This window comes from Pagrus pagrus (genome assembly GCF_965226575.1).
Source record: "Pagrus pagrus genome assembly, chromosome: 1".
Taxonomy (NCBI): domain Eukaryota; kingdom Metazoa; phylum Chordata; class Actinopteri; order Spariformes; family Sparidae; genus Pagrus; species Pagrus pagrus.
The window spans coordinates 31,288,085-31,315,797 of NC_140185.1; the positions used below are offsets into that span (position 1 = coordinate 31,288,085).

Consider the following 27,713-nt stretch of genomic DNA (forward strand, 5'->3'; position numbering starts at 1 on the left):
CAACTTTTACTGAGGAGCAATAGAAAGCACCATGGCTGGAAACATCACAAACTGGCATGGTTTGTGCATGGCCCAGGACAGGGAGGCTCTGCAAGACATCATTGTTACCAATCTAACAAGCATTATTGATATCGGCAAGGTGAGAGGCCCGAGCAGAAGGATGCTATGAGGTCACACCCATCCCAACCACAGAAGTATCTGCTGCCGTACCACCAGACTACACAGCAGCTTCTTTCCACAGTCTTTGAGACTTCTAAACTCATCCTCCACGCTCAAGTACAAAAATTCATTTTTTTTATGACTCACTAATTACTAATCCATCCACATATTTTTGTTTCCGTCGTAGCCTAAAGGGATTACAAACTACATTGTTATACAACCTTCTGCTGTAAAATGATACTTCATTAATCTTGTGTATTTAATGTTCATACAGATGAGATAGAAGAGTGAAATACGAGACTACAATGGTGATTCACGATAATGAACCAGAGTGGTCTCTTACAGTAGTATCTCATAAGTTTGACTGTGTCCTAATGCATTACAGTGTGTGCTTAAGTCACATCAACAGGAGTTAGTGTCTCTGGTGGGTTCTGGTGTTATAGCAGAGCTGTGTCAGTAGGGCCCTGCGATAGGGCTTAGGAGGCCCTTTGACAGAACTGGGTCAGAAGCCAAGATGAAGGAATTATGTCACAAAGAGAACTATACTGGCCTTGGCTGCCACTCTGGTCCTGCAGCCTTTTGTCTCGAACAAATCTGTCCAACCACACGCTCCTATAGAGAAATTCACTGGATGGTAATTAGGGGATGGAAATGCTGTGGTGTACCGCCGCAGTTCATCATAATATCCACGGCATTTAAATCAATGAGGCAGAGAGTGAGTGAGTCTCCTGTGAGTTTGTCCGTCCCTGTGGGCTGACTCAGACAAGATGACATCCTCACCAGGGACCTTGAGCCTACTCCTCCCTCAGGACAGCCCACACTGTTTACCACCAGCGGGGCACAAAGGCACACACACACACATATACGGCAGATGTGCGCACACACAAGCATGATGTGACACACACACAGGCATGGACACAGATATGACGGGCCTATTTAAATGGCCTGATTGCAGCGCTAGCTCATACATTTGTTTATGTTTATATATATTAGCAAAAGCGTGGGTGGAGCTGAATCTAAATAAGATGGGTGTGGTGATTAATCACTATCTTCTCAGCCAGTCACATTATCTATTACGCAGCTGTGCTAATCACAATGGCCCACAATGAAAATGTCGAGATAAATTAACAGGCCAGAATCTGCTGGCTTACTATCGTCGTCCAGGAAGCAGAGAGTGGCAAGGTGTAAATGTACACTGCCACAAGCCATTTGCATGATTGCATAAACAGGAAATTCACCATTACAGTATAATTAAGTTTGGAAGAAAGGCTGTGCTGAAGAGATTTTAAAAAATAGATGAAGCGCAAGTCGTCCCTTCATCACTGTCTTATTTAACCGAAGCCGTTCCAGTCATAATTCTACTGTGTCACATCATATTGCCATTAACGACGCAGGAATTGAACCTGTTGCTGTATTTTTGGCTGAAAATATAGAGAGAGGATAATGGGAAAGGGTGGCGGGGGAGTTCAGTGATGTAGAGAGAACAGTGTGAAGTGTGTGTGCAGACCAGCATAGTTCTTTTGCGGGAGCCTGTTATTGATCCCCTGCATCACTTTCTTAATAAACTGTAGATGAAGCACATAATTTGGATGTCAACCAGTCGTTAATCTCTAGCTCATTACAGACTCGGCCTTGCTGGCATTCCTGCTAAAATTTGATTAAATGTGCCTTTTTCTAAGGCCTAGTCCACACGTCCACGGATATTTAGAAAATTTCCAGAAAATTCCCGTCCACACCAACGGTATGAAAACTCAAACGCAGGCTGCCAAGTGCAACAGGTGGCGATATAACCTCTACCATAAGGCCACGTTTGCTAATCAGAAGCCTGCCAAAGGAGATAAGCCAAAAAACAACAGTTTTCCTGTCTACACATAAACACTGAAAACGGCGTTTCTGAATATCTTCACCCAGGCAGGAGTTTTCCTAAAAGCTCAGTTTTCATTGACCTGGAATGCCGTTAACGTGTGTACAGAGCCTAAGTATTCTTAACGTATTCCACAGAGTAATACTGCAGGAAGTACAGACCATGTCCTCAAATGTTCTGAGTCCAAATCCTCTGAGTGCACTGAGAAGCAACGTCTAACACCGTGGTGCCTTATTTGCATGCAACTACTGTATTGTTGTGTCTCTCTTCATTCACAGTGCAGGGTGCAGAATTCCCATACGAATGCATGAAACATATTTCATTGTAGCGCTGCTTACACCAGTCTGTGTGTTGCTACAAGAATGGCATACATTCATGCACGCACATGCCTAAATTTTTAATGTGACACCACGAGGAGGCTCCACGAGGCTGGATTTGCATAAACAGCATAAATAAATAGCAATTGACTTACCTTCCAAAATGACAGATTGCCCATTTGAAAAAATGTGACACCTCAGCTTGACAATATAATCGCCGTCGTGAAAGTGAAATTCTTCAATGAATGATAAATGAATCATATTGAAGTTCATACGCCTGTAATTAATTTTGAGGAGACCTTGATTGTGTTTAAAAGTAGGAGACAAGTCTGTTGCCTCCAACGTTTTTAGGTGGAATTCTTAGATATAAAAAATGTAATGCCATTTTCTGGGAAAGAAGTAGATGACTCATTCTGATGTCAGACTGCTTCTGTTTGTTTTATTGCAGTATTTTTTTTAAAGTAATACCCCCTGCAGCCTCCTTTCCCTCAAATTCTCTCCTCTATTCAAACATCACATTGGACCCAGTGGATGGAAAATTATATCCTTTTTTGTTTTCTTTCAGAGTGTGCAAAGAAGCGCATTCTGTCATTCTGGCCGTTTTCTAGAAACAGGATATGAGCTGTGTGACTCCTTACCTTGAAAGCCGGAAGCTTTTCAAGAACTTAAAAGTCTTTCAACCTCTGGCAGATATTTGTGTCTTCGTACCACAGGCTTTGAAGCTCTAAAGAAAAATGCTAATGCAGAATATTTAGCTGGCACAATGATCCATCCCATTTGACAAACAAATGCACTAACAGATACTATAGAACTCTGTGTGTTCATTTAAAAGCCATTGATCTTAGAAAATGGTGCGTGCTTCCCTTGCAGTTCCAAGCAAGTTGGTATAAAGTTCCTCCAGGATGTTTCCCAATATCTGTGATGGTCCTGACAGGACAACATGATCTGTCCTGTACAGCCACTGGCCGAGCAAGCTTACTCCTTAAGAACTGCGTGATTGTCAGGAGAGTAGGTTATTGTTATTGTCACATACAAAAAGCATAATACTCTGCTAAGACTTTTTTCATGACTTTTAATCATCCTTTTAAATGTTACATCAAAATGTAAAATATCTGTCGGAAAACAAAACAAGTCACTTTCCTTAACTCAAATTCACCAAAGTTATTGTGCACTTCTCATTGATAGTTTTGTTTCGGTCTAATATGAGTGATTGAAACCTTCTAGTCAAGCATTTTAATTATGAATATTATTTTTGGAAACAGCCACAATTTCATATTTTGGTCAGTAGAAACATGCAACATTAATTATTTGCAGGTATTTATAGAGTAGATGTGTTTGAGTCAATGTAATGCGCACACAGACACAAATATACACACATACACACTCACACACACACTCACACAGCAAGCTAGCAGAACTTGGCTGGCAGCACCGAATAAAACACCTGCTGACCTTCTACTTTTCTGTCTCCCAACTGACCTCCATCTGCTTCCTTTAGGTGACTATGAGTGTGTGACAGTGAGGGTATGTGTGTGCAGACAGACAGCTTAGAGCAGATAGGTTGACAAACTGTGTGTGTGTGTGTGTGTGTGTGTGTGTGTGTGTGTGTGTGTGTGTGTGTGTCCATCCTGTATGTGTATAAGCTGCCTTGCAGTGCCAGCTCAGTTATTAAAGCGGCACTGCCACAGTGGATCCCTCGGCTCAGATATTACTGTACGCATCCTCTGCGGCAGAATATCTGCAGGTCGTCTCTAGTAAAACAACCTCGACTCAACATCCACCATGTTTCGACCACCTGCTCCTCCTGTGACACACAGGCTGAGCAGGTGAATCCAGGTGAAACCTTAAATCCCTCTACAATTTCTGCCATCAAAACCACTTTGGCCATGAAGGTTAGGCGTAGATGAAAGCCGTGATCCCGGCCATTTTCTAGTGTTTGGCTCGACGAGAAAATAACTGTAAGGTGCTGGGATCGTTGTGGCTTTTCAGCAGTTATCTGCACGACTTTACAAAACTTTAAACAGTCATCTAGTGTCTAGTGTGGCTGACTCCCGGGATTTATGAAAGGATGTAAAAAAAATCTATATGTGCAAGCTGAACAAACTCCACCTCAGGCTTTTGAGAGGAGAAAATGATTGAATAGATGGGAATGCCGGCCAACACAAATAATAGTATTTCTCGTATCATGGGATATTTAAAGATGTCACTTCTCTGCTGCTTTTGGATGCATTTTCCACATACTACTTGGCAGTCGGTCAGTGTTGCCAGTACTGTGATTTTCTGCTCATCAAGGTTCTATTTCTGACACTGTTACCTACTGTATGTGTTCAGTCACGGTGGCTATGGCAACTGTCCACGTTTTCTTATACAACACTTCACACTAAATATCTTTACAGCCACCTCCTCCGCTATATTTTTCGAGAGGTACTAACACCGTCAAACCTTTAAATGAAAGCTTTATATGTGGGGCAACATGTGTCAAATGTTGCTATGCAGTCACCCCAGATGACTAATGCTTAAGCCTTGCGTCTCTGTCTTGTGCACACACATTTAAGTTGATCCTAATCCACATGCATACATGCTACACATGCATGACTGCCTTCCCTTTTAATTTTAATCAGATTTTTCTGGTCTGCAGTGCAGTTCCTAACCTTGATTTCAAAAGTGGAGCACTCAGTTTCTTCTCCCTTCAAAAAGGAGCAAACTATAGCATTGTGCACTTGGAATACATTATCCACAGGTAAATATGTTAATTGGACATATGTAAATATTTTCCTCTGAGCTTAGAGTGGAGTGTAGGCTGGCAGGCGTTGCACTATTCATCAGAGTAAGCACCGAGGTTCTTATCAGGATTAAAGCAAGACAGGCAGGGCACAATGCCTGGATTTAAACATGTCTTTGATGTGACGTGAATGTATGTATCTTGTATCTGCAGAAGAGTGTGTGAATATATGTCTTTATTTCTGCTTCGCCATTCAGAGGCACCCACTGTAAAATTAAAAAGAAATCCATCGCACTCTTTTATATTCCCTGCTTCTTTAGCCCTGCGTAAGATTGGAGTATGCATCGCCAAATTTTGTCTCAATAAAGCTGAGATGAATTGGAGTTCACGACCATCATTTCAATCAGTTTCAAACATTTCTCAAAGAAGCATTCAGATGAACAGATGGAGCTTCAACACTACCTGTATTGTATCTGCGGGAACCTGTAACAGCTACTGAATAAAAAAAAAAGATGTCTGCACCACACGCCATAGAGAAAGGGATTGTATGACTCTTTACATACCGTATAAAATGTGCACAACATTTGAGCGAGATTTAAAAGGTTTGACAAAAAAGAGAAACAATGCAGGTCACTAAAAGAGAAAGACAATCAGACAGGAAGGGGGGGAGTGAGACAGTGAGAGCGAGAGCATGGTGACTTGCCTCGGGTAAGGACCGAGTTTGGGAAGTTTGTGATGCAACACACAGACAGCATTCGCTCGGTGATTGTTCATTGCAGTTGATGACGCGTTTATTACAACACCGTAATGTTAACAAATGAGGACCTACGATGGAGAATGTGACACAGTGGATCTCTGAATGCAACTATTCTGGTTAAAGTTTATGGAATTACAGCTTCTTGGTTAAGGTCAGAGGAAGATCATGGTCATGGTTCAGTGAACTCAATGTTTACTGGTGGTAGGAGACGGGATGTGCAGACTCCAGTGTCTAAGTCAGACACACTGTCTGTACAGCCTTCTACCATTGCCCCAGACATACAACAGTCATTATTTGCACGGCCACAAAAGGTCACTTTCTAGGAAACAGAGGCCGTTTAAATTTTTAAACAAACCACCAATGCATTTTTGGCCATGCCAGAGGCTCAATGGAGGTAGTCAGTGTCGGTCATTAGACATATCTCAATCTGATTATCTCTGGTTATCTACCAGTTCTCTGGTATTGGTAAACATCATTGACTATTAGGGTTGTCATCATGAGCCCAGGTGGGAAATTACCACCAGCCACCAGACAAAGGCTTGAAAAATATGAAAGGAAAATGGTACAATACAAAAAGAAATGATGATCTAATATTGAGTGGCTGAATTTGAATAATAATCTGTCAGTGGCAGTTAGATGTAGACATTTTCTAAAGTTATAAATTCCAGTCCTGATCCTGATGTTAGCATTTACCTCAAAGCAGCTCTGCTCCTGAGTACATCCACAGAGCTCTGAGTATGGCTCTACACTCTCAGAGGATTTGCACTTCTAATACGTGAGGGTTTCATCTCTTTTGCATGAAATGTTGTTTTGCTCACTCATCTTTGATTTGTTTTCTGTTTTATCTGTGTTGCAATCATGTCGTGCTTTATGTTGCGCCCATGATTTTCCATGCTGCCAGGATATTTCCTCTGCTCTGTCTCTTGTCCTTATTCTTAGTGCCATTGTCTCATCTGCAGGACTGTCGCAAAGACAGTTTAGTTTACCCACCACTGCAGTTGTAGAATAGTTTTCTTCTCATGGTCTGTCGTCTTTTCTCTTTTGTCTCATATCCCTCTTGCTGTTTCTACTTCATTGGTTTTTCTTTCTTTTCCCTCATCTCTTCTTCCCTCACTCCCTCCATCTCTCCTCCAGGGGATCCCATGGAAATGTTTAATTGTTCTGAAATGTCTACAGTGAGCTGGACTAAATGACTCAGCAGCCATGTCGGCTGACATGAAAATCTAATGCCATTTAGCTTGAATTTGTTTGCAGTTCTTCAAGGACTTACTTTCTTTTGAAGCGAGCCGGACACATTCCCATGCTTGGTTTTATTTTCTTATTCTTTTGATAGCTCGAGGCTGTACATAATTGAGCCTGTTAAGATGTCAGATTAAAAGCAGCCACTTCTACCCAGGTCTTTTTATGTATTAAGATGTCTGCACTATTATTCTTGTGTGTCTGTGCTTGTGCTTTGAGTTTTGTGGAGAAAGACGCAGAATGTGAGGTGCTGTTGGTTGTGTCCAGAACACATCAAACACATTTACTTCAACTTCATGTTGTCCTACAGTTTAACACATTGTGGTCAGTCACCATGTGTGACACTCTCTATTTTAAGAACTGTGACTTCAGTGGACACACTGTACATGCTAACATATGTGTGTTGTGTTTTAATCTGCATTACAGAGCATGACAAGCACCGCCTATGCAAAAGTACAGAATACATGAATCTTCACTTCAAAGTCAAATGGTTCCACAACGAGTACGTCCGTGACCTGCCGGCCTTCAAGGGTGTTTCCCCCGAGTATTCTCTGTAAGTGACCTCTCATTATTCACACATGCACGGAAATGCAGACCAACACTCATTACTGTATAATCAAAGTATTCATGTGCACACATTTGTGCTGTACATAGTGGAATGTGATGATTTCTAATGCATTATAGAACATGATAAAGCTTTTGTAACATCCAAGTTAAAGCAAACAGGGGAAAGATGGGCGGAATTAGAGTTGAGAGAAATTTGTTTGTGTCTACATTATATAACATTACATGTTTATTTCTGCCTGTAATCATTGCCTCCATTTAGCAGAAAATAAATTGTCTCATTAGGAAAACTACATTTTGAAAGCCCTAATAATGAATTCAAATGTACATAAATGACACAAAAGGAAGGGTCCAAGTCTTGATCTCTGTGGAACTCCACACTAACACTTTTGAAGCCTGACTCAATATGTTTCCATATCAAAAACTATTTTTAATTAGTTTATAAATTAGAAAACATTTTAAATATATTTTAATCATACTTCAGTACACCATCAACTATAAGGAAAAGGCTTCTGTAATGGTGAGACTATCAATCATGAGCTCATCGCTCCAGTCAGTTTCTGGTTAAGACTGAATCTGTAAAACGGTCATGTCCGTGTAATCTGTGTTGGCAGTTTATTCTCACAAAGCCTTTAAGGGAGCTGATCATAAACTGTTTTGGATGAGGAGACAAATTTATAGCCTAAAAGCGTGTTTTTGTTCTTCTTTTCACGCTTCCCTGTTTTCCATTGTGCACGCATAATTATGTGCGGCAAAGCAGACATAGCTGCAATATAAACACGTGTAATGCAAGCAGCGAACGCAGTGCCCTCTCCCATCCTGTCGGTCTATCAGAGTAATGACTCACCCGCCCCATCTCCAACACTGTCACTCAAACACCATCTCTATCAGGATTGATTCTTCCACAGGCATACACATTATACATACACGCACATCTCCACACACACACACACAGACTTCCTCTTCCGTCTGCCTGTCTCTCTTCCCTTTCTCTGTCGACACGCCCACCTTATTTATTGGCTTTCCCTCCTGTAGCAGATGCCCTTAGCCAGAGTACAAAGCAGTTTTGGGGGGACATCCGTTGCTCTGAGGACAAGCTCAGGCACTATATTAAACAAGCAAGTGGCAAAGTGAAACAGACAGAACAGCATTATTATTCCACTAACAAATGTACTTCCGCACCCGACTCATTCGTCCCGGCCTGTCCTGTCCTCTGCTGTCCTCTGTCTGAGCCTCACAGTCTAATCTGTCCACAAACTGAAACCTGATATCAGTGCCTACACGGATTGCAGCCTTGGCCAAAACCACACTGAAATCTGCGAGGTCTTTTCAGGATACCTTTTGGAGTGTAACACAATCGATTTTCATTGATCTCCCTTAAATACAGTGGTTCCTTGAAAATGTTTAAATAGATATAAAGCCTTGGTCTCAAAATTGCTCAGATAATGTAAACCCGCACTCATCTGGTGCTCCAGATGGATGAGATGAACCATAACAATGCTAAAAAAAAAACTTTCCAGCTATGATTTGACCTTTCAATGACAGAATGATTTTCTTTTTCAGGTGGTTCGAGCCATTTGTCATTCAGTGGCTTGATGAGAATGAGGACGTTGCCATGGATTTCCTGAATGGAGCACTGGAAAGGGACAAGAAGGATGGAGTGAGTATAACATTGAATTATTTCTTAAAATTTAGCCTTACATTCAACCACCAATCCACTTAAGACTGCTTTTTTATTCACAAGAACAGCCTGCTACGACTTCAATTTACCTCCGGAGGAGGAGGAGGGTTTCAGGGATAAAGGAAATTTCACACGGTCAAAAACATTCCTCGCCGAGAGACATCACAAGACAAGAATATGAATGAAATTCAAATTACAAATTTATAAAATCAGGAAGCAAAACATGTTTTTTTTTCAGGGCAGTAAAAGGCACAGAGAGATATTAAGCAATAATTAGAGGAAATGTGTGCAAGATTTACAAAACAAGTTTGGCTCAGAAATGTTTTCTATTACTTGATGCACTGTTTCTTGCACACCAAAAAATATTATTTTTGCAAAGAATATAATAATATTGCTACCGACTATTAAATCTACACAGTTCTCTTCATATTGTTGATCGTACTTCAAAAATGGTTGTAATGTTGTATAATATCTTCTGTGGTTCGATACCAACTTTTTCAAGTCAGAACATTACTCAAGTGAAATCTTCTCATGAGCTTGAAAACTAGACGCTTTCAACAGAAAGCATACATTACAAAACGGGGAGATGGAGTTCAAAATGTGTGGGTGTTGACGAGCCTGTCAAAGTGTACACAAAGACGCTGTGCATTATGGTAAGTGTGGGTTCCATTTCTAAATAAAACTCCTCAGCCTTATGGAAATGAACTACTAAATGGCTTGCAAACTCTTTTTAGAGGTGATACAGCCTGATTACATTAAATTTACTTGAGAAGAGAGCAAACGCTTCAGGCCTTCTGCTTAGTTAGACAAACTATTTATCACCCCCATAAAACTCATATTCACTCGGGCTAATTGTAACATTTTCATTACCACTGGCTGAAAGGTTTAAACCAAGATGTCCACCAAACAATGTTGGAAAATAAAACCATAATTTCCTGTTACTGTCACACATGAAACAGGTGGTTAAATAGGATCTATGTGCAAATCATGAATAAATGCAGGAACACCAAGTTTCAGTGTTATCAGTGCATCTCGGCAGCGGTTAGTACATCAACCTGCTCGGGTCAGTAGCAGTTTGTGGTTTAGATTTCTGCTCTGAGTGATGTGGTCGTAGAGTAATTGGTACATTAATCGTATCTTGTTTTAACTGTCCGAAATAATTTCTTTGCTTAAGGGTCTGAAGATCTGATTGTCCATCTGTCCCCCTCTCTCTCTCTTTTCCTTGCCCTCTCTTTCTCCTCACCCCTCCATTACTCTCTCCACCCTCTTGTCCCTCCTCTCATGCAACAGTTCCAGCAAACCTCGGAGCACGCCCTCTTTTCCTGCTCAGTGGTGGATGTGTTCACTCAACTAAACCAGAGTTTCGAGATTATCAAGAAGCTGGAGTGTCCGAACCCGCAGGCCCTGGCTCACTTCATGTGCCGCTTTGCGAAGGTCAGGCTCTTTGGAAAGGCCCCTCAGTGAACCCTGAATACTCCTGCGGGGAGTAATAACTTACAGTTAAACAGTTTGCCATTGATCTAAGAAGACTCTGTGGTCTATTTATTCTGTCTGATATTATCTTGTTATTAGGTTGTGACTGCTTTAAATTTTTTTCAGCGAGTCTCAGAAACTCAATAATAGAACAGCAAACAAACTGTAATTATAAAAAATGTCTCTCCCTCCCTACAGACTATCAACAAAGTTCTTCTGCAATATGCTGCAATCATTTCCAAGGAATTTCCTTCGCATTTGAGCAAGGAGAACGTGGTAAGTGCCCTTTTAAAAGTCTGCAAATTGGTAATAGCAAAGGTTACAATGCAAATATGGTCGTCAGGTGACGGTTTTTCTATGATGACAGTCTCCGACAGCAGTTTGCATGCAGGCCATGTAGAAAACGCTTCAGATAGCAACCCTGTCTATTCTAGGCTGAGCCCTGCCTCGTCTTCTGTTATGCACTTAATAGTGTCTCTATTAACCGGGATGCAATTATTCATTTCACAGCCCACAGCTGATAGGGAAAAGTCATTGGTATTTTCTGGGCTCTCTGTCCATTGTTTAATGTGACGGATGACTAAATGCAGAGGCTTCCGAGTGGCCTAATTATCCACATTGGTCTTTGAAGTTGAAGTGAGAGATAACACACAGGGTACGAGCGGAGGAGGCAGATGTTTCTTTACAGTGTTGACAGGCTCATTACAATTGACCCAGAGAAAACATGAAATGTCCCTCCTCGAGACGGGACTGAACAGACAGCTGATGGAAGAAGGAAATAAGAGGCAGATGGAGTTGCACAGCGGCAGGATTGCATCAAATTAAACCTAATCTCTAATTTGTCAGGCTGTCAAGTACAGTACATGACCTACATCAAAGCCATCTTTACTGAAAATTTACTGTGCGTCTGCATTTGCCACCCAAAACTAAAACATACATCAAAACAGCCATAGTGAGGACATGAGTGGTTCAAACTTTGCTGTGGTTTACTTTAAGGACTTTCAAAAGCCTAAAGTCATAAAAGTCTATATAAAAAAGCACAAATTAGACAAAAGTCACAATAACACCTCAGATTTATCTTGGGATATCCCCAGTTTAGGAGCCACTTAGTCTGATTCGACAGATGTAGACTTAGTATAAGCCTTAGGCACCTATTACAGGTGGCATTCCCAACTCTCCCCATCTCTACAGGAAACAACAACAACAACTGTCAAGCTAGCGGTCTAACTGCTGAAAATGGCAAGATATCCGAACCCTGGTCACGAACACTACAAACATAAAAAAGCTAGCAGCTGTTACCTTTTCTTTTGCAGGTATTTAGCCATTTTAATGCCAGGACTCCCCTCCTTACATGCAAATGTCCCACCAAAAAAACTTCCTCCCCGACACTATTTTACAGCGGCACCGTAGCTACATAACGGGCTATGCAGTGTTAAAGATAATTGTGACTGGCTTAAAGAAATACAAAATAGCCAGAGTATTTTTCTCCTATCGCAGAATGATAATAGTTGCAGCCAGACATTTCTCCAGTGCTGACGCAGCGCTGTAGAGATAGTTCTGGCTATGGCAGTCTAGAAACCACTGACCTAGAGGATCTGCTTTTGCAAACATAGTGCTGATATGAATCCATTTTGTGATATTGATAATATTTGCAGACAAACTTAGCTCAGCATCACCATATTCAAACATCATTACCCCACTGAATACTGTAAACCAATAAATATGCTATTACTGTATTCTCTCATATCACAGCAGCCTCTCACATTTCACTAAAAGATTATAATACAACCAATGGGAGTGTTAGTGGACCAAACTGTTTATTCTATTGTCTCAAGCTAGAAATATGTGCCTAAGAAAAAATCTTTTTTTCAGATTACGAATATCTAATCACTCCCTTCAAAATATGCTCATAAATCTAGGAGAGAGAAAGCCATTATGTGCTGCCACAGAGACACTATTGGCTGCTGTGTGGATCCAAAGTCACCAATCATCCTTCTCCTGTGGGGCGTAGAATGATCATTTTAGTGCTATCCATTATCACCATCATAATTTTTGGGTATGTTTGTCAGCTGTTCTTTGTTCAGATAATGTTCATAATGTGTGACTGAATGAAAACTCTGAAGAATTGCCCACAGTCGCCGTAAAAAGCAGAGTGATTAATGTCTGTCATCTGTTAAACTTGTTGTTGAGCCGAGAATCGATAACAGCTGACATATTCAGTGCAGACATTTCTCTCTCCCTCTTGTATTATGTATTGCGTTGCCCCGCTGACTGGCGATGTCGCACCGAAACCTTGCATCTTTGTATAGATGACGTGTCAGGAAGTCAGAACTGATGGATTTGACATTTTGCAATGTGTTTTCAATTATATGGGCCCGTCGAAAGCTCACAAATTGTTACAGTACAATGTCAATAAAAATAGCGTTTAATATACTACTGTTTGTATGATGTCAGCAACATTAAATAAACTGTATGTTCCTGTCACACGTTGGATCATTCTCTGTGCAGCACTGTGCAGAACTAAGTAGTTATATTTATTGTTGTACTTTTACAGCCCTGCATCATCCTCAACAACATTCAGCAGCTCCGTGTCCAACTGGAGAAGATGTTTGAGTCCATGGGTGGCAAACAGGTCTGTGCCTACCTAAGTATACGTGTCTGCTATGTCCGTGGCAATTCACTTTCAGTAAAGATTTTCTATTTCTGGCATATAATGTATGAATTATTACGATGCAATGCTGCGTTGATCTGCTTCCTTCCACCGGAAGGTCGAGCCACAAGGTTAGCTAAATAACAGCGTCCCGGGGCTACAAAGGCTTCTGTGTCTTGCTAAAGGACACTCCAGCAGTGTTGATACCAGTTCATATGGAGGCTTAAACCACCATCCTCAGATCAGCACTCTGCTGTGCAATAAATGCTGTGTCATGATTATGTAAATGATCGTTTGAGATGACATTCATACAAAGTGAAAGTGAATTGACCCGCACAGTGATGTGCTGTAATCCTTCCTTCCTCAGTTCTGTACTTAACCATCTAACAGACTAATCTGACGTGTAGTTCGGTCTGCTAATACAACCTTTTCAACTTCTACCTCCACTACAGTTCCCCAATAACTACTTCCTTTGTACCCCATCATTATTTTCCCACCACTAATCCCCATGTTTTTCTTTTTGTAAATATTGAGTTAAAACCTTTTTAAGTCTGTGTTTTGGTTTGAAACACCATTGAATTTATCCCCCGTCGACCCGCCAGTGTGTCAGTCTGACCTGAGAAGAAGCAGCCACGGCTTCTTATAACTTACACGCATGTTTCTCTCCAGTATCTAACGCCTGTGTTGCCTTGCGTTTTGTCTCCTGTCGTTGTGTCTTCTGTTTCCCCCCCGTTTCCTTTCTGTGCTCTCTCTCTCTGTCTCCAGGAGGAGGGGGTTGTGTCCTTCTGTAAGGTGTGTGCAATAGGACTCGTCAACACCCCTTCCCACCATTTACCGAATGATACGAAAAAAAAAAAAAAAAAGCACGCCCCCTCCCCCCTGTGCCTCTCCGCCACCCCTCACGCTCCTACGCTTCTCACCCCACCCCACCTCCCCCCCAACCCCTCCAGCAGCATGTGCCAAAGAGCATACGGAATTTGAATTACCCATCACGCCTCTGGACAGGCTGCTCAAGCTCACCATCCCCGGCGCTCTGGGGATAGTGGCTCAACCCACCCGATCCCATCTTTATTTTTAGCTTGCTTTTTTTTTTTTCCCGTCTCTACCACTTCTTCTATCCATGGCTAATTTAGAAATGCGATATATTTATTTTAATACGTTGTCCCCCCCCCCTATTTTTTGTCCCTGACGCAAACAGCAGCGTCAGATGCTCACCAAAATCGCTGGCTGTGGTTTTGATCATCTCTATCCATTCCCCAGGCTGCAGCCACAAAAAAGCTTCTGACAGGATTTTTCAGACCGTGTTTAATGAGCTTCTCAAACACTTACAAATCTCTCCAGCTGTGCCCTCAGCTGAGTGCTGCTACCTCCCCACCAGTTAGCAGATCTCGACCTGGATCACCATGAGTCTGTTATTGTCTGCGGGATAAAGACACCAGGACTCTTTACATCCCATCAGAAAGTAAAATTGTGAACGTTAACTGTTAATGTACGATCAGATTTATCTTTAAAGGATGTTTTCAGTAATTTCTCGTGAATACTAATTACACAGCGACGGTGTATTTCAGGTGAAACTTTCCCATTAGTTTCCTCTCTGCACAGCGACCTTTTCAATACAGAATAGGTCCCTATCAGCAATTAACTCCCAGAGAGCCAATGTAATTACTAAGAGCTGTTATCATAGCATTACCAATAACAGAGATTAGCAATAATCTCTTACAGTGCACACATTTATGGAATCATCAAGAACTGACTCCCCAGATAGGTAACAGGTTTTATTCTGGGTGTTTGTTAATTTGCTTTTGTCACTTTAAAATGGTGGTTTATTAAATCTTTATTAACCTGCCAATGTTTGGCACAAAGTGTGTTTCGAAATAACAGCCTGCCAGTGAGCAGATATTGCATTGTTGAAACAGGCAAAGCATAGCAAAGCTGGCTGCTGTTGATAGGCCGTCAGCCAGGGGAGAGTTTGCTCACTCTGGATGTTCATCAGTGTCAAGTGTAACTAGCGACCATGGAGGAGCCAGGTGCTCCATAGTCTCCAAAATTGATGTTTCCTTTGCAGAATGTTCAATTAGTATAATGAAAAATGTTGACAATCTCTTGAGTGCATGTTTAAGAATTTTGTTGTGGTGTTATTGGTCCCATTGTTGACAACTTAAACTAGTTTCTGACAAAGTGCAAATGTAGAATAAGAGACATACTGTAGGACACCAGAACTATCCATAGTAGCCAATATACACATATATGTAAATAACATTCATCATATTATCCTCGACATAACGTTCAATTTCCTGGCTAATCCAATACGCGGAGTGATTTCCCACTTGTCTTGAATCTGACATTTCAGAGGACGAATCTCTGGTATTTCTTGGCAAGTTGAAGAAATGTCCGCTACTGCTGTCGAACGGGAGGTTTTTCTGAAAAGATTGCAGTCTTTCAGGTAGACATCTGATTGGAGCATCAGACACTACACCGAGTCTGAAAGAAATTTTCTCCTCTCATGAGGTGACAGGTGTCTCGGTTAATCTAACAGCCAAGTGAATTTCCATCGCCAGCGTTCCCATTAAGACACAGTGTTCTTAAATAAAAAAGAATCCCAATTTCAAAGACTGCCAGGCTGCAGTCTGAAACTTTCCCCAGGCCAAGGCGAACTGATAAAAGACCTTCTGTCTTTTTATGCTATCACTTCAAGAGATGTTATCCATTACTCAGATAGTAAAATAACACCCCCTACCTCGATGGGCAATTTTCTCTGTGACAGAAAAATCTTACATGCCGCTATCCTTGTGATTGAGGTGACAGCGGCAGTATGCACATGTGCGCATGTGAACACACGTACACACACGTCTAAATCTATCTGGTTCGTGCTGCAGATAGAGGCATGTCTGCGGAATAACAATATCTATAAAAGGTTTAGTATACACATCCACTTCCCAGCTGAGCCATCCGCCATTACAATGTGCGAGATGAGCGGCTCCATGGCTAAGCTTATCGGGTCTAATGTGACGATCTGTTATGCATGTGGTGCGGTGCCTGGCCTCACACATCCATCTCAGGCACCGAGCCTCAGCAGCGTGTGTTCTCCACCCCCCATCCAAAACATCAATATTTGGACATTTGTACACGGCGAACCTGATTCATAAGCGCCGAGACAAACAGTGACACAGATGCACTCATACGTTAAGTAACTGACACACAAATACACTCACGCACACGCACAGCATAAATATCCGACATCAACACGGTCACAGTCATTTTCTCAGAATATGCCACGAACATCTGCGCAACCATCACATGCACATGCATACATATGGCACCGCAGAAACCCTACACATGCCATGCATGGGCCAATACATGTTGTGAATCAATTTTGCAAATGTGTTTGTGTGGGCTGGTGTTGAAAACTGTTCAGTGCTAGGCATTGATTCATCAATATATCTTACTGGAGACGTTTAGGTACGTGGTAGATGGATGCATCACTCCTGTGTAATAAAACATAATTTGCACAATGAATTTCTTATCAAAACCAACAAATGAACAATATTTTTGCCTGCAGCAACCTTTTTCCTCCTGAACATAAAAAGTCAGCCAGAACTCTGTACATTTATCAGTGACAGTAAGTGTTATTGCCTTGTTATTACCCGGAGATACAATGTCGAGGCTCCCTGACAGCGCACTCTCTCTACTGTAACTTGTGTAGTGGTGCACAAAAATGTTCCCTTCTGAGAGACCACTAGCCAGCTGCTTCTTTGCTGACACCATGTCTCATGACGCGGCGAGCAGTCATCATTGCAGCACTCGGAGGTGAGCCGCCCATTTGTATTCAGAACGTCGCTCGGCACAGATGGCAGGCAGAACGAGCGGGAGGCCACCAGCGAGGCAGGTTACTCCTCTGTGCCTGTCGTCCACCCCTCACCCCACCCCACTGAGACCCCCACCCCAGTTGAGGCAGAGATTCAGAGGTCTAGTCAGTGTGGGCTACTGTATGGACGGTAATGATGTAGTAACTGTCTGTCTTCCACTGACAGCTGGATGCAGAGGCCAGTGATCTGCTAAAGGAGCTGCAGAATAAGCTCAACACGGTGCTGGATGAGCTCAGCGGAGTGTTTGGCTCCAGGTGAGCATAACTGTGACTCACCTCCATGTGTCTGTGTGGTTTCATTTTCATTCAGGTTTAACGTCTCCATTCATGTCTTATTCCGCCAAAGAAATCGTACTACAAGGCTGCTTCGTTATTGACAGACGTGTACTCGAGATATAATTGACTGGAGCTCTTGCTGTGCACCGTGGGAGCGCAGCAAGTTGCTAAACATTTCAGCTTGAACAGAAGACACGCCTGCTCTTAAAGCCTTTTGAATAATCTAATGGGGCCAGTAGGAGTGAGATAGCGCCTCTTTAAAGTTGTGTTACTGCTGCTGCCTGAAATAAGCACCCAGTTGCAAAGGATTTAATGGATTGTTGTTTTCTACAGTTTCAAACCTGTGATCGAGGACTGTGTGAAGCAGATGAACCAGGAGCTCGTTCAGATGAAAGGCTCCGCCAAAGGGAGCAACGCTGCCATGGACGCAGAGACTGTCCTCCGGCCTCTCATGGACCTTCTGGATAAAAAGTGGGTAAACACTGGATGCAAGCTCGGAGATTAGACTCAAACATGGAAGGCATTTTTGAACTTTGGTCTTTGAAAGTCATTTATTGAAGAGTTTTGGCTTTGAGATGATGCCAAATCAGGATTTCATCCACTGAAATGTACTTGCATGGGGTGCTGAAACAGGAAGTAGGTAGCGTGGATGAGGTATTCCACAAAGTTGTAAAGTACACTTTTTTCATTATGAATCAAATGTATTACTTTACTATCATTAACTGCTGTCACTGTCCTACAACTCACTGCTTTTTTTTTTTAGCTGCTTCCAAAATTTCAATTTTAATGATGACCAAACTGACAGTCCAACTCTTATACTCAAACTGGTTGGACGTGGGAGAGCCTCTAATTTAGGTTGTAGTTCAATTAGATTTAACCAGTCAGGTTGATTAATAAAGACACATGGCCACATTTAGGCAGCTTCCTATTCACTCGTGTATGCCTGGTCAATTAAAAACGGGACTACCCAACTGGACAAAGTGGGCGACGGCCCCAAGGGCCCCAAAAGTCCTAGATATACTGCACATTATCTGCTTTTGGTTATTTAATCAATTCCATTTTCTTAGGGACCATTGAAATTCAATATCAACTATGGTTCTGCGTTAACAGGGCTTGTGTGTCAAAATAGATGTAAGAGCTTTATTGTTTCTGTTGAAGCAACAGGTGCTTGATGGCAGCTTAACAAAACTGACTTCTCCGAAGGTTTTGTACATTTGCGACCTAAGGATTTTCTATACTACATTCCTCAGATTGAGAGCTTCTCTTTACAACTTCTAGGTCGCAGCTGCTCACACATTGCTCTATTTATTATATATTATGAGATGGATTTCTGAATGGGCAGGTAAGCAGATTGAAACAGCGCCATTAAAACATTGTAATAGACAATAGTGTCATTTGTGTTCAGACAGTTCAGTGACTTCAACGCAGAGCAAAATGCTTTTGAGAAGAGTGTGATTGCATGCAGGTGACGCCATGACTCAGGAGTTTTATTTTCCATTTTTAAAAAATGAAATTGCCCCTTAAAATGAATGCAGCAGTATTATAATATCTACCACTTTACATTTGTTTTCAGAAAAAAAAGAAACCAGCATTATCTGCGAATGTCTATTAATTCAACCGAGGGACTGTATTTACTTCTGTGGCACTCTTGAAAGAATAGCGATGAAATGGTTCAGCTGAGCTCTGGGAATCGCTCTCAACAATTTGTCAAAGCGACATTGAGGCCAATGGGGTATTACGGGGAATCCTCTTAATGATATGGAAATACCAAATCCTTCTTCCTGTCTCTGAGACACTGCTGCACAATAGGATGAGATTAAAGCATAAAAGCTGTTGCTGCATTTATTCTTTGAATCACAGGTGTTCTTTATTTAATCACGTTATTTATGAAGACGTCATCACTTGGAGCCTCGAGTCGCGTCGCTTCAGTTTGAGATGCGTGCTTTTGACTGTTGACCTGACGAATGCTGTTCTTCTTTTTCCCACTTTGCAGTTTGATGTTATTTGCCAAGATTTGTGAGAAGACTGTGCTGAAACGAGTCCTCAAAGAGCTCTGGAAAATAGTGCTGAACACAATCGAGAGAACAATTGTTCTGCCTCCGCTGAATGACCAGAGTGTGAGTTTGATTAATTGTCTGTCTCTTTCCTTTTTATGTCACTCTTTTCATCCCTCCGCCTGCCCTCCACCTCCCTCCTCTCTCCACCTGTTTCTCCCTCATTTCCTCCATCTGTTCGGCTCTCTCCATCATGACACACAAATTATTGTACAGCAGACGAAACAACATGGCATCTCTAAATCGCCACACACGTGGAGCGGATATTTCATACTAGTAGTCCGTCTGTAAGAGCCAGATTGACATTTTTTAATCTGTTTGTTGTTGTTGTTGAAAGTGCAGTTTAATGGGAACGTTTCTTCTCCTTTTCTTCCCACTTGCGCAGCTTTAAAACATAATGACAATAATGTGCTCATGTTTGAGATGTTGCCGCTTCATCTTCCGTTACTTAGTGTGCTCATAAAATCATTATGTTTTAATATTCACCAATGTTTCCAACTTTATGTTGCCATGACCGGAAAAATGTCTGTCTCACCAACAGCAAGGAGCTCAGATGATCTTCAATGCTGCCAAGGACTTGGGACAGCTGTCCAAACTGAAGGTAATTTCTGGATGAACCCCAGGCAGCTGTTGCTAATCTCAGCGCACAAACTCTGTAATATCTGCACACTATAATGTCGGATTCCGAAGGGATTTCTCGAAGCTAAGCCTGCTCGTCGTCATCTCAGTAAAACATGCATTATGCCTGTACATACACTGAGATCTGTAATTATGCTGCACATGGATTATATTGTATATTATAGTGTAAACAGTACATCTGAGGCATTAAAGATGATGCAGATACACTACAACAAACTCACTACAGAGCCTATCAATTCATATCTCAACAGCTTAAAATGTATTAAGTAGCTAGCTAATGTCAACATGAATGACATCATGACATCAAATTACCTAATATGTGTCAATTTTAGTTATCCAGGATCTAAAATTGTTTGGATGGAAATATTCCAACAGAGTCAGTTAGCAGCTGCACCTAATTGTGCACGCATATTTGCTTTAGCCACACATTTGGGTACATGGATTATGTCATTTGGAAGCAGAGTCATGTAAGCTACTGTAAGCTTGTGCATAGTGCAGTGTAACTCAGCGCAACACTAGCCAGACCGGTATCTAATTGCTGGGTTGACCGGAGGACGTTTAATCCCTCGAGCGCCGAGTAGTGAGGCGTTGGAACGGATCAGCGGTCGCACTGTGGTTTCACTAACAACCGTGGTATGACAGCAGCTCAGAGAGGTATTTCACCTCCGAGTCATAGAGGGGATGCAAACTGAATAACTGTTCATCGGCTTTTATTTGTGTTTGTTTACCTGTTGCCGTGTTTGTGTGTGTCCGATGTCGTTTGAGGTTTATTTATGGTTTATTATCCCCCCGTTATTTATGATTTGGACTGATAATCTTCAGCTCACGCTACTGAAATATTTTTCTTTCATGTGGTCCAGTATAGTTTGTTTTGTGATCAATATATATTTGGGGTTCAGTTACAATTAAATACAAAATGAACACCTGTCAAATTGCTGGTGCAGTGCTGTGACCTTTGACACACTAAATGGCCTGGATTCATGGAACAGCCGACTCATTTGGACTGATTCGTTGTCTGAATCAAAATAATTGCTGCATGCAGGACAGCTTCGACCATCACGTCCTCTGACCCTCACAAATCCCCTGGACATTTCAGCACTGCACTCATCTGCCCAAGCAAATATGTTGCAAAGTAGGATTTGTAGTGTTTCATCTGCTGTCCCTCCCAAATATCTTATGGAGATTTATTTCTTTCAGAGAATAAACAATTCTGGATTTATGAATAATAATATTAGAAATCAAGAGGAAACATTCTACTCAAGAAATCAAAATTAATGGAATCCAAAGAAAGGACCTTTATTCATCCTATAACAAGCACAGAGTCCGTACCATCTGCACTGTGGGGTTTTCATTAGAGAGAAGTATTTCTTCTTTCAGCCTGCAGCCATTAGTTATTTTGGGGCTCACCATCACATTGTTTTCACAGGATGGGAAGATTACTGGAACTGAGTCAATACAAATCAAGTGGGCCCAGTGCAATTTTGGCACCAGAAGCAGATCAGATCTCAGCGCAGATGTTGATAAAAGCGATTTTGTCTCACAGCAGCTCTTTAAAATCTGTTTAAAACAGACTGGTGGTAGATTTTATCTATATCATATTACGAATATAAAAGACCTATCAGTGTGATTCATCTGAAGCCTCTTCTTTGATGGATGGGATGTGCATTTTCACAGACCTGCACGTTGTACACATTTCTTCTAATGTGGCTATGTTGTTTAAATCTTCCACACAAGGGTCCAGACACATGAAACTGTAGATAAGGATCAAGGTTCACAGTGTTTGCATCAATGATTTTGTTTTCTTCAAAGTGCCTTTTCCAAAAACATGAATGCCAGGTTTATCAGACACTGCAGTTGAAATGACTGCTGGTGCTGTTCTGTAACCTCTAAGTACCATGGCTTTCTGGAGAAACATCTTCCAAGCGTCTAAATGTGACTTGTGTTCGTGTGTCTGACTCGGTCCGTTATCCCTCCAGGAGCACGTCATTCGAGAGGAAGCCAGAAGTCTGACTCCACGACAGTGTGCAGCCATGGACCTCGTGCTTCCCACCATCAAGGTGAGTTTTATGTCGGTTATACCGCTGGCCGTACAGCAAGAGACAAACTTGACCTTTAAAAAAAAAAAAAAGGCAAGAGAGTCCGGGCAGAGCAGAAAAATTTGTTTAAGGGAGACAACATGAACTGGCTGTGGCTCAGGTCTTGTGCTTGAGATGCCCTGGACTGAAATGTTATTGATCTTCTATTGATTTGTTCTACTTTCCACTGTTGTTCTAATATACTTACACTGGTAAAGGCAGCATTGTACGTGCGTTTTTTAATTTAATGTCATCGGACTAAACTGGTGAACAAATTATTCCTCACTGTCACCTCACAAATTGCAAAAAAAATGTCCTTGATGTCTCTTGACGAGACAGAATGAATTTGCAAGAAGATGATGCACTAAAATTTTTGTCCTTTATAACGCTCGGAAAAAGAAAGTAGCATTTTATTTTGTAAGAACACTTCACACAAAACTCCTCTGACTCCTCTGAGCAGATGTGATTAATATCAGGGAATATGGAAAGATGCCCAAAGCCTCTCAGCGAAAAGAAAGTGTGAAATGCAGCCCTGTTAATTTACTACAGCGCGACTGGTTGTTGTGAAGCCATATTAGACCATTTCAGGACCAAGCCTCCGTTCTACTGGGACAAGAGGAGAGTTATGGCGAGGTGCCACTGAGGGAACACTGCATCATAAAGTGCCCAGATAACTAATTGATTCTGCGGTCTCCAAGGAAACTACCTGCAGGTTTAGCTCAAGCACGGCGTTGGAATACTTTCGTCAATATTCTAACGAGAACAGTCAATTAGCACAGTTCAGTGATGCCTCAGGGAGAGTTGGCCGATCAGATCTATAAATGTTATGCAGACGTTTGCTTGCATCATGTGTTCGATATTGCAGGAACAACAGCTTTAAACCTGTGAGCTAAAAGACAACAAATGGGGGATTATGCATTGAAGAAGAGCCAAATACACTGTATATACACACACAGGCAAGAAAACTACTTGGTTAGGTTTAACAAACTTACGTTATCTAAGTAACGTACTTTATGTACGTGACATAACTTCACTACGTTACTGAGTCAAAATAACTCACCATTGTCTTCCAGTTTCACACTGGACACGAACAGCGGTCTCCTAAATTAAAGTCCTGTGTTTGTTTAACCCGAGTCTCCGTCCCCAACCTCCTCTCCAGACAGACTTTTCACTTTTTATACTACTTGTCCTCACTATCTCCTTTTCAGCTGTAATGCTTACTACAGCCACTAGAGCTCGCAGCCTAAAAACAAACCTAAATATGGATCGTTGAAAAGCTGCTTATGGTCATTTTGTCAAATGTTGAAGTACAAGCCAGTGCTCATCAGAAAGAGTACATCGAGTGATTATCTCACTGAAAATACTTTTTATCCAAACTGAACTTTGAACCTGTAAAAACTAATGGGTAGGATAACGGGAGAATGCACTGGATTTCATTTATTCTAAACAATGCACCATTTGTTCCTTTCTTTTAGCTCCAACTTAACTCTCCTATGAATGATTGTTGAAGAACGGCGGCTGTTTGTTTCTCACCAAATTCATCTTTGGAGTTCTTAATACACACATGTTGTGCGTTTTAGACTAGATTTAGCCTTTTTCTTTAAAGAAGGTATGAAGTAAAAAGACCCACACTCCTGTTTTTTTGCCAGATATTGGTATAAAATCCTGGATATGGAAATTATATTGAGTACATGTTGGGGTGGATTTATCATAGACTACACTGACGGTGAGTGAAAAGAAAAGACACAAGGAAGAAAGAAACAAATTAAGGAAATATGGAAAGATATAAGGAAGAATACAAGGAAAAGAGAAGAAAGGAGAAATGTAGGACGGATGGTAGTTGGTTGGATGCTGAGGTTAGTCATACTGGATTTGACGTCATGACGGGGTTATTAAAATGTCATGTCTTATATGAATAAACATAACTACAATATGAAAGTATAGCTATACCTTAAAAAGGCCCCAACAACAAAATAAGAAACTATTAAATACACACATAAATACTGAGCTTGTGATTCTTTCTGTAGAGGGGCCATTATAATATCAAGTTTAAGGCTGTCATGTACCCCTATCATCAATAAGTGCTACACAAAGCACAGCTACATCATCACTTACATGAATCCTAGCCTTGGTTTCAATATTCATTTGTGACAGAATGCATTTAATTTATAAAAGTATACATATAATTTGCCTTAAGCTACATTTGGATTGATTATACGCAGTTTTGCATTCAGCGTGTGCGATTTTATTTTCCTTCTCGTGATAAACTCCACCCATGACTCACTCGCTTCATGCCAGATTATGTATAGTTCATGAGAGGCACGTGTTGGTCAAATGTTTAGGCTCATGAGTCAGTAGTGAGGCAGAAAACAGTGCCTCCTACCTTGCTGAGTCACAGTCACAAGTCAAACACCTTATATAAAAATTGCTGATGAAGATATGGTTCAGATATCACCTGGCAGCTATATATATAATGTGCGGATGCTATCTCTATTTCTGTCCAGCGCCTCTCAGGATATGAGATTTGTATCAGCGTTTTAACTTAGATCACGACAACATACCCCACAACAAGCACTCCTTTGTTCCTGTAATGATCATGTGTTACGGAGGAGAGCAACAAACCACATAACGAGCACAAGAGAATAAAGCCTTTGGAGGCTTTAGAAACGTGTCTCCATGTGCACATACTCATCTTCACTTCTCCCCAGCAACGCCTCTTTTCCCAAGAAGATCTGTCCATGGCCACCCTCCCAACTTCAACATGTGGGAGTGGTGACAGCGTTTCAAAAAGAAAGCAGAGCCTCGTCTGTCCTCAGCTATCAGGCTTATCAGCACAAATGGGCATTAACCATCCAAGCATGGGTTTCAGGTTTAAATGCATGGTAATTAGCCGCAAAAGCAGCTATTACTGCTGTCTCTCGTCTGGTCCCTTTATGTGTCTGCTCCTCCTTATAAAATGCATACTTGTCCGTATAATCCTAGGCTGTTCTCTCAGCCCACTGTGACCTGCTGTGATGTATAAACTGAAAAGAGGTTGCCATCATGTTAAAAGTTTCTGTTTACCTTCAACAAATCATAAATCTTAAGTGGTATTTCTTACTTTTTGCAGCAATGCTTAAAGCAAAGACTGAACTATGAACCTGTGAAGACTAATACGCAGGATAATGGGTATATTCACCAGCCCGTAGAGGATTTATTATGTGATAAAGATGATGTGCCGTCAATCTAACTAATCCATAACAATGCACCATTTGTTCTTTTCTTTCAACTCTGACCTCTGAGTGATTATAGAATAATGGCAGCTGTTTCTTTTTTTCCTTTTCTTTGTTGTGTGTATACAGATAAACTACGCAGGTTGTGTATTTCAGAATAAATGCCATTTTCTCCCTTAAGATTGCATAAAAAAAGGTCCAGGGTTTAGGACTTGGAAAATGAAATAAAATATTTATATTGTCATTAGTGAAACATAACCTAAAAGTAAGGTCTGTTGTGTATTCATTGTGTTAGAATGAGCCTTTTAAAATCTACAGAAACCAGACAAGGGACAGCAATAATAGCCAGCTTTGTAGCTAATTACCACGCACGAGAGGTTGCCATCCTGTTCCAAGTTACTCCAAAGTTTCTGTATACCTGGGGAAATTATAAATCTGAGCCGCTCTTTCCTGTTTTTTGTTTTTTTGCAGCAATACTTCCATGCTGGAGGAAACGGGCTGAAGAAAACCTTCCTGGAAAAGAGCCCCGATATGAAGTCCCTCAAATATGCTCTCAGCCTTTACACTCAACCTACAGATGCCTTGATCAAGAAATATATATGCACCCAAACCTCTCAAGGTAAGGAGCTCGCCAAGGTCAGGCTCAATTAGGTTTCAGTTAAGGAGAGTGGGATTACTTAAGCATTCAGACACCGGAAAAAAAAAAAAAAAAACATGTTTTCGGGTTAAGAGCTGTTTTCATGGGAAGTTTCAGACTAAAGGGAAGCTGCTATAAAAGCCAGAATGCTTAGATAGTGAAAGTTGCTAGAAAGGTGTGAAAAAAGCACAGACTGTGGATACTGCTGTGTCGCGGTCCGTAGTGAGTAAACATATTCTAAATAAACTTGATAAAACGTGGTACGTTACAGGTCTGCACCCATTCAGGAGTAAATGAGAATGAAAGCCTTATTATGATCGAAACACTTGCTGCTTCGATGTGAAATGATCAGCGTTTGCTTCCTCTACATGACCGTATGTGTCTTCTGAGGACCTCGCTGCGTCATTTTGAATTTGTTTAGCCTTACATGTACATTGGATATTGCAGTAATGGCATTCATCCCCCAACTGTATAAGTCGTTTGTCTCTATCACTGTTAATAAATAAATAAAACACAAATAAGACAAAGATATCCGTGGCCTTTTCACCCTGTGCCCTGGAGGGCTGATTGCTCTCATGCTCTCTTTCTCTAATTAGGAACACAAAACACTGTCACATTAAATGTATAAGATACATGTGTAGTATGAATGTACGAATTCCCTCTTGTGCTCCTCCTCCCTTTCTCTCTCTCTCTCCATCATCACCGACCCACTTTCATGCTGTTGTCTTCAGTCATCTGTCTCTATATTCAAGTTTTTTCCCCCCCGTCTCTCTCCGCAACAAGGCGGAAATACCTTCAGGTGTCCGGAGAGATTGGAGAGGGAATTCAGTCCAGTGGGGCGTTGAAGCTTTAAGCTCCCGCTCGCCTCAGTGTGTTCAGCCTTGCAGAACGCTGCATAGGCAGGCGGCGGGAAACAGAAAGGCAACGGCAGAAAGCTATTCAGGCAGGCAGCGGGCAGGCCCCGACCAGCGCTCTCGCTCTCACTGACTGGCAGATGGGCATAGACGCGCGGCATTTTCTCGCCGTGCTATTTTGGGACGCGTTTCTCCTCTTCCTCCCTCATCGCAACCCTTCCCCCCCTCCGAGTTCACACCACGTTGTCGCTCTCTAGCCGAGGTGATCTAATGTGATGCCTGTAAGTGGAGGTAGTGAGGTGGCTGATGTGCATTAGGTCAGTAAACAGTGTGGGGATGTGCTGATGCTCCGTGTAGCACGGTGGACACCGTTTCATTAATCACCGACCCTCTGCTCTGGCAGCGACACATTGAGACCACAACACACACACACACAAACACGTCTCTTCGTGCCAAGTGTGCTCTCTGAAGCATACATGTGTCTCTCTGTTTGTAAGGGAGCAGAATGAGGTTGCGTAGCTGCTCTGTGCGTCAGTGGATTTCAGTTTTAACACTAATAAACACGTCTTTCTTCATTCGGCAGCGTAATGTAAATATTTCACAGCTTTCTGCTTATAAAGTAATCTTCTGTTGATTTGTCACTTCCTGTGGATTAAGGGTTGTGTGACACAGCAA

General features: G+C 41.7%; 1 protein-coding gene across 3 annotated transcripts in view; it reads left to right on the forward strand.

Moving 5' to 3' along the window:
• Positions 1-27,713, forward strand: part of unc13c (unc-13 homolog C (C. elegans)) — a 105,603-nt gene that overhangs the window by 72,103 nt on the left and 5,787 nt on the right. For all 3 annotated transcript variants that reach the window (XM_084351471.1, XM_084351472.1, XM_084351473.1), the window contains 12 exons: positions 7,485-7,611; positions 9,186-9,282; positions 10,594-10,737; positions 10,975-11,052; positions 13,331-13,408; positions 14,192-14,218; positions 17,458-17,546; positions 17,901-18,038; positions 19,561-19,684; positions 20,163-20,222; positions 22,237-22,317; positions 26,019-26,166. In XM_084351471.1, coding sequence (XP_084207597.1) covers positions 7,485-7,611; positions 9,186-9,282; positions 10,594-10,737; positions 10,975-11,052; positions 13,331-13,408; positions 14,192-14,218; positions 17,458-17,546; positions 17,901-18,038; positions 19,561-19,684; positions 20,163-20,222; positions 22,237-22,317; positions 26,019-26,166 — 1,191 coding nt within the window. The remainder of the gene's footprint in view (positions 1-7,484; positions 7,612-9,185; positions 9,283-10,593; positions 10,738-10,974; positions 11,053-13,330; positions 13,409-14,191; positions 14,219-17,457; positions 17,547-17,900; positions 18,039-19,560; positions 19,685-20,162; positions 20,223-22,236; positions 22,318-26,018; positions 26,167-27,713) is intronic.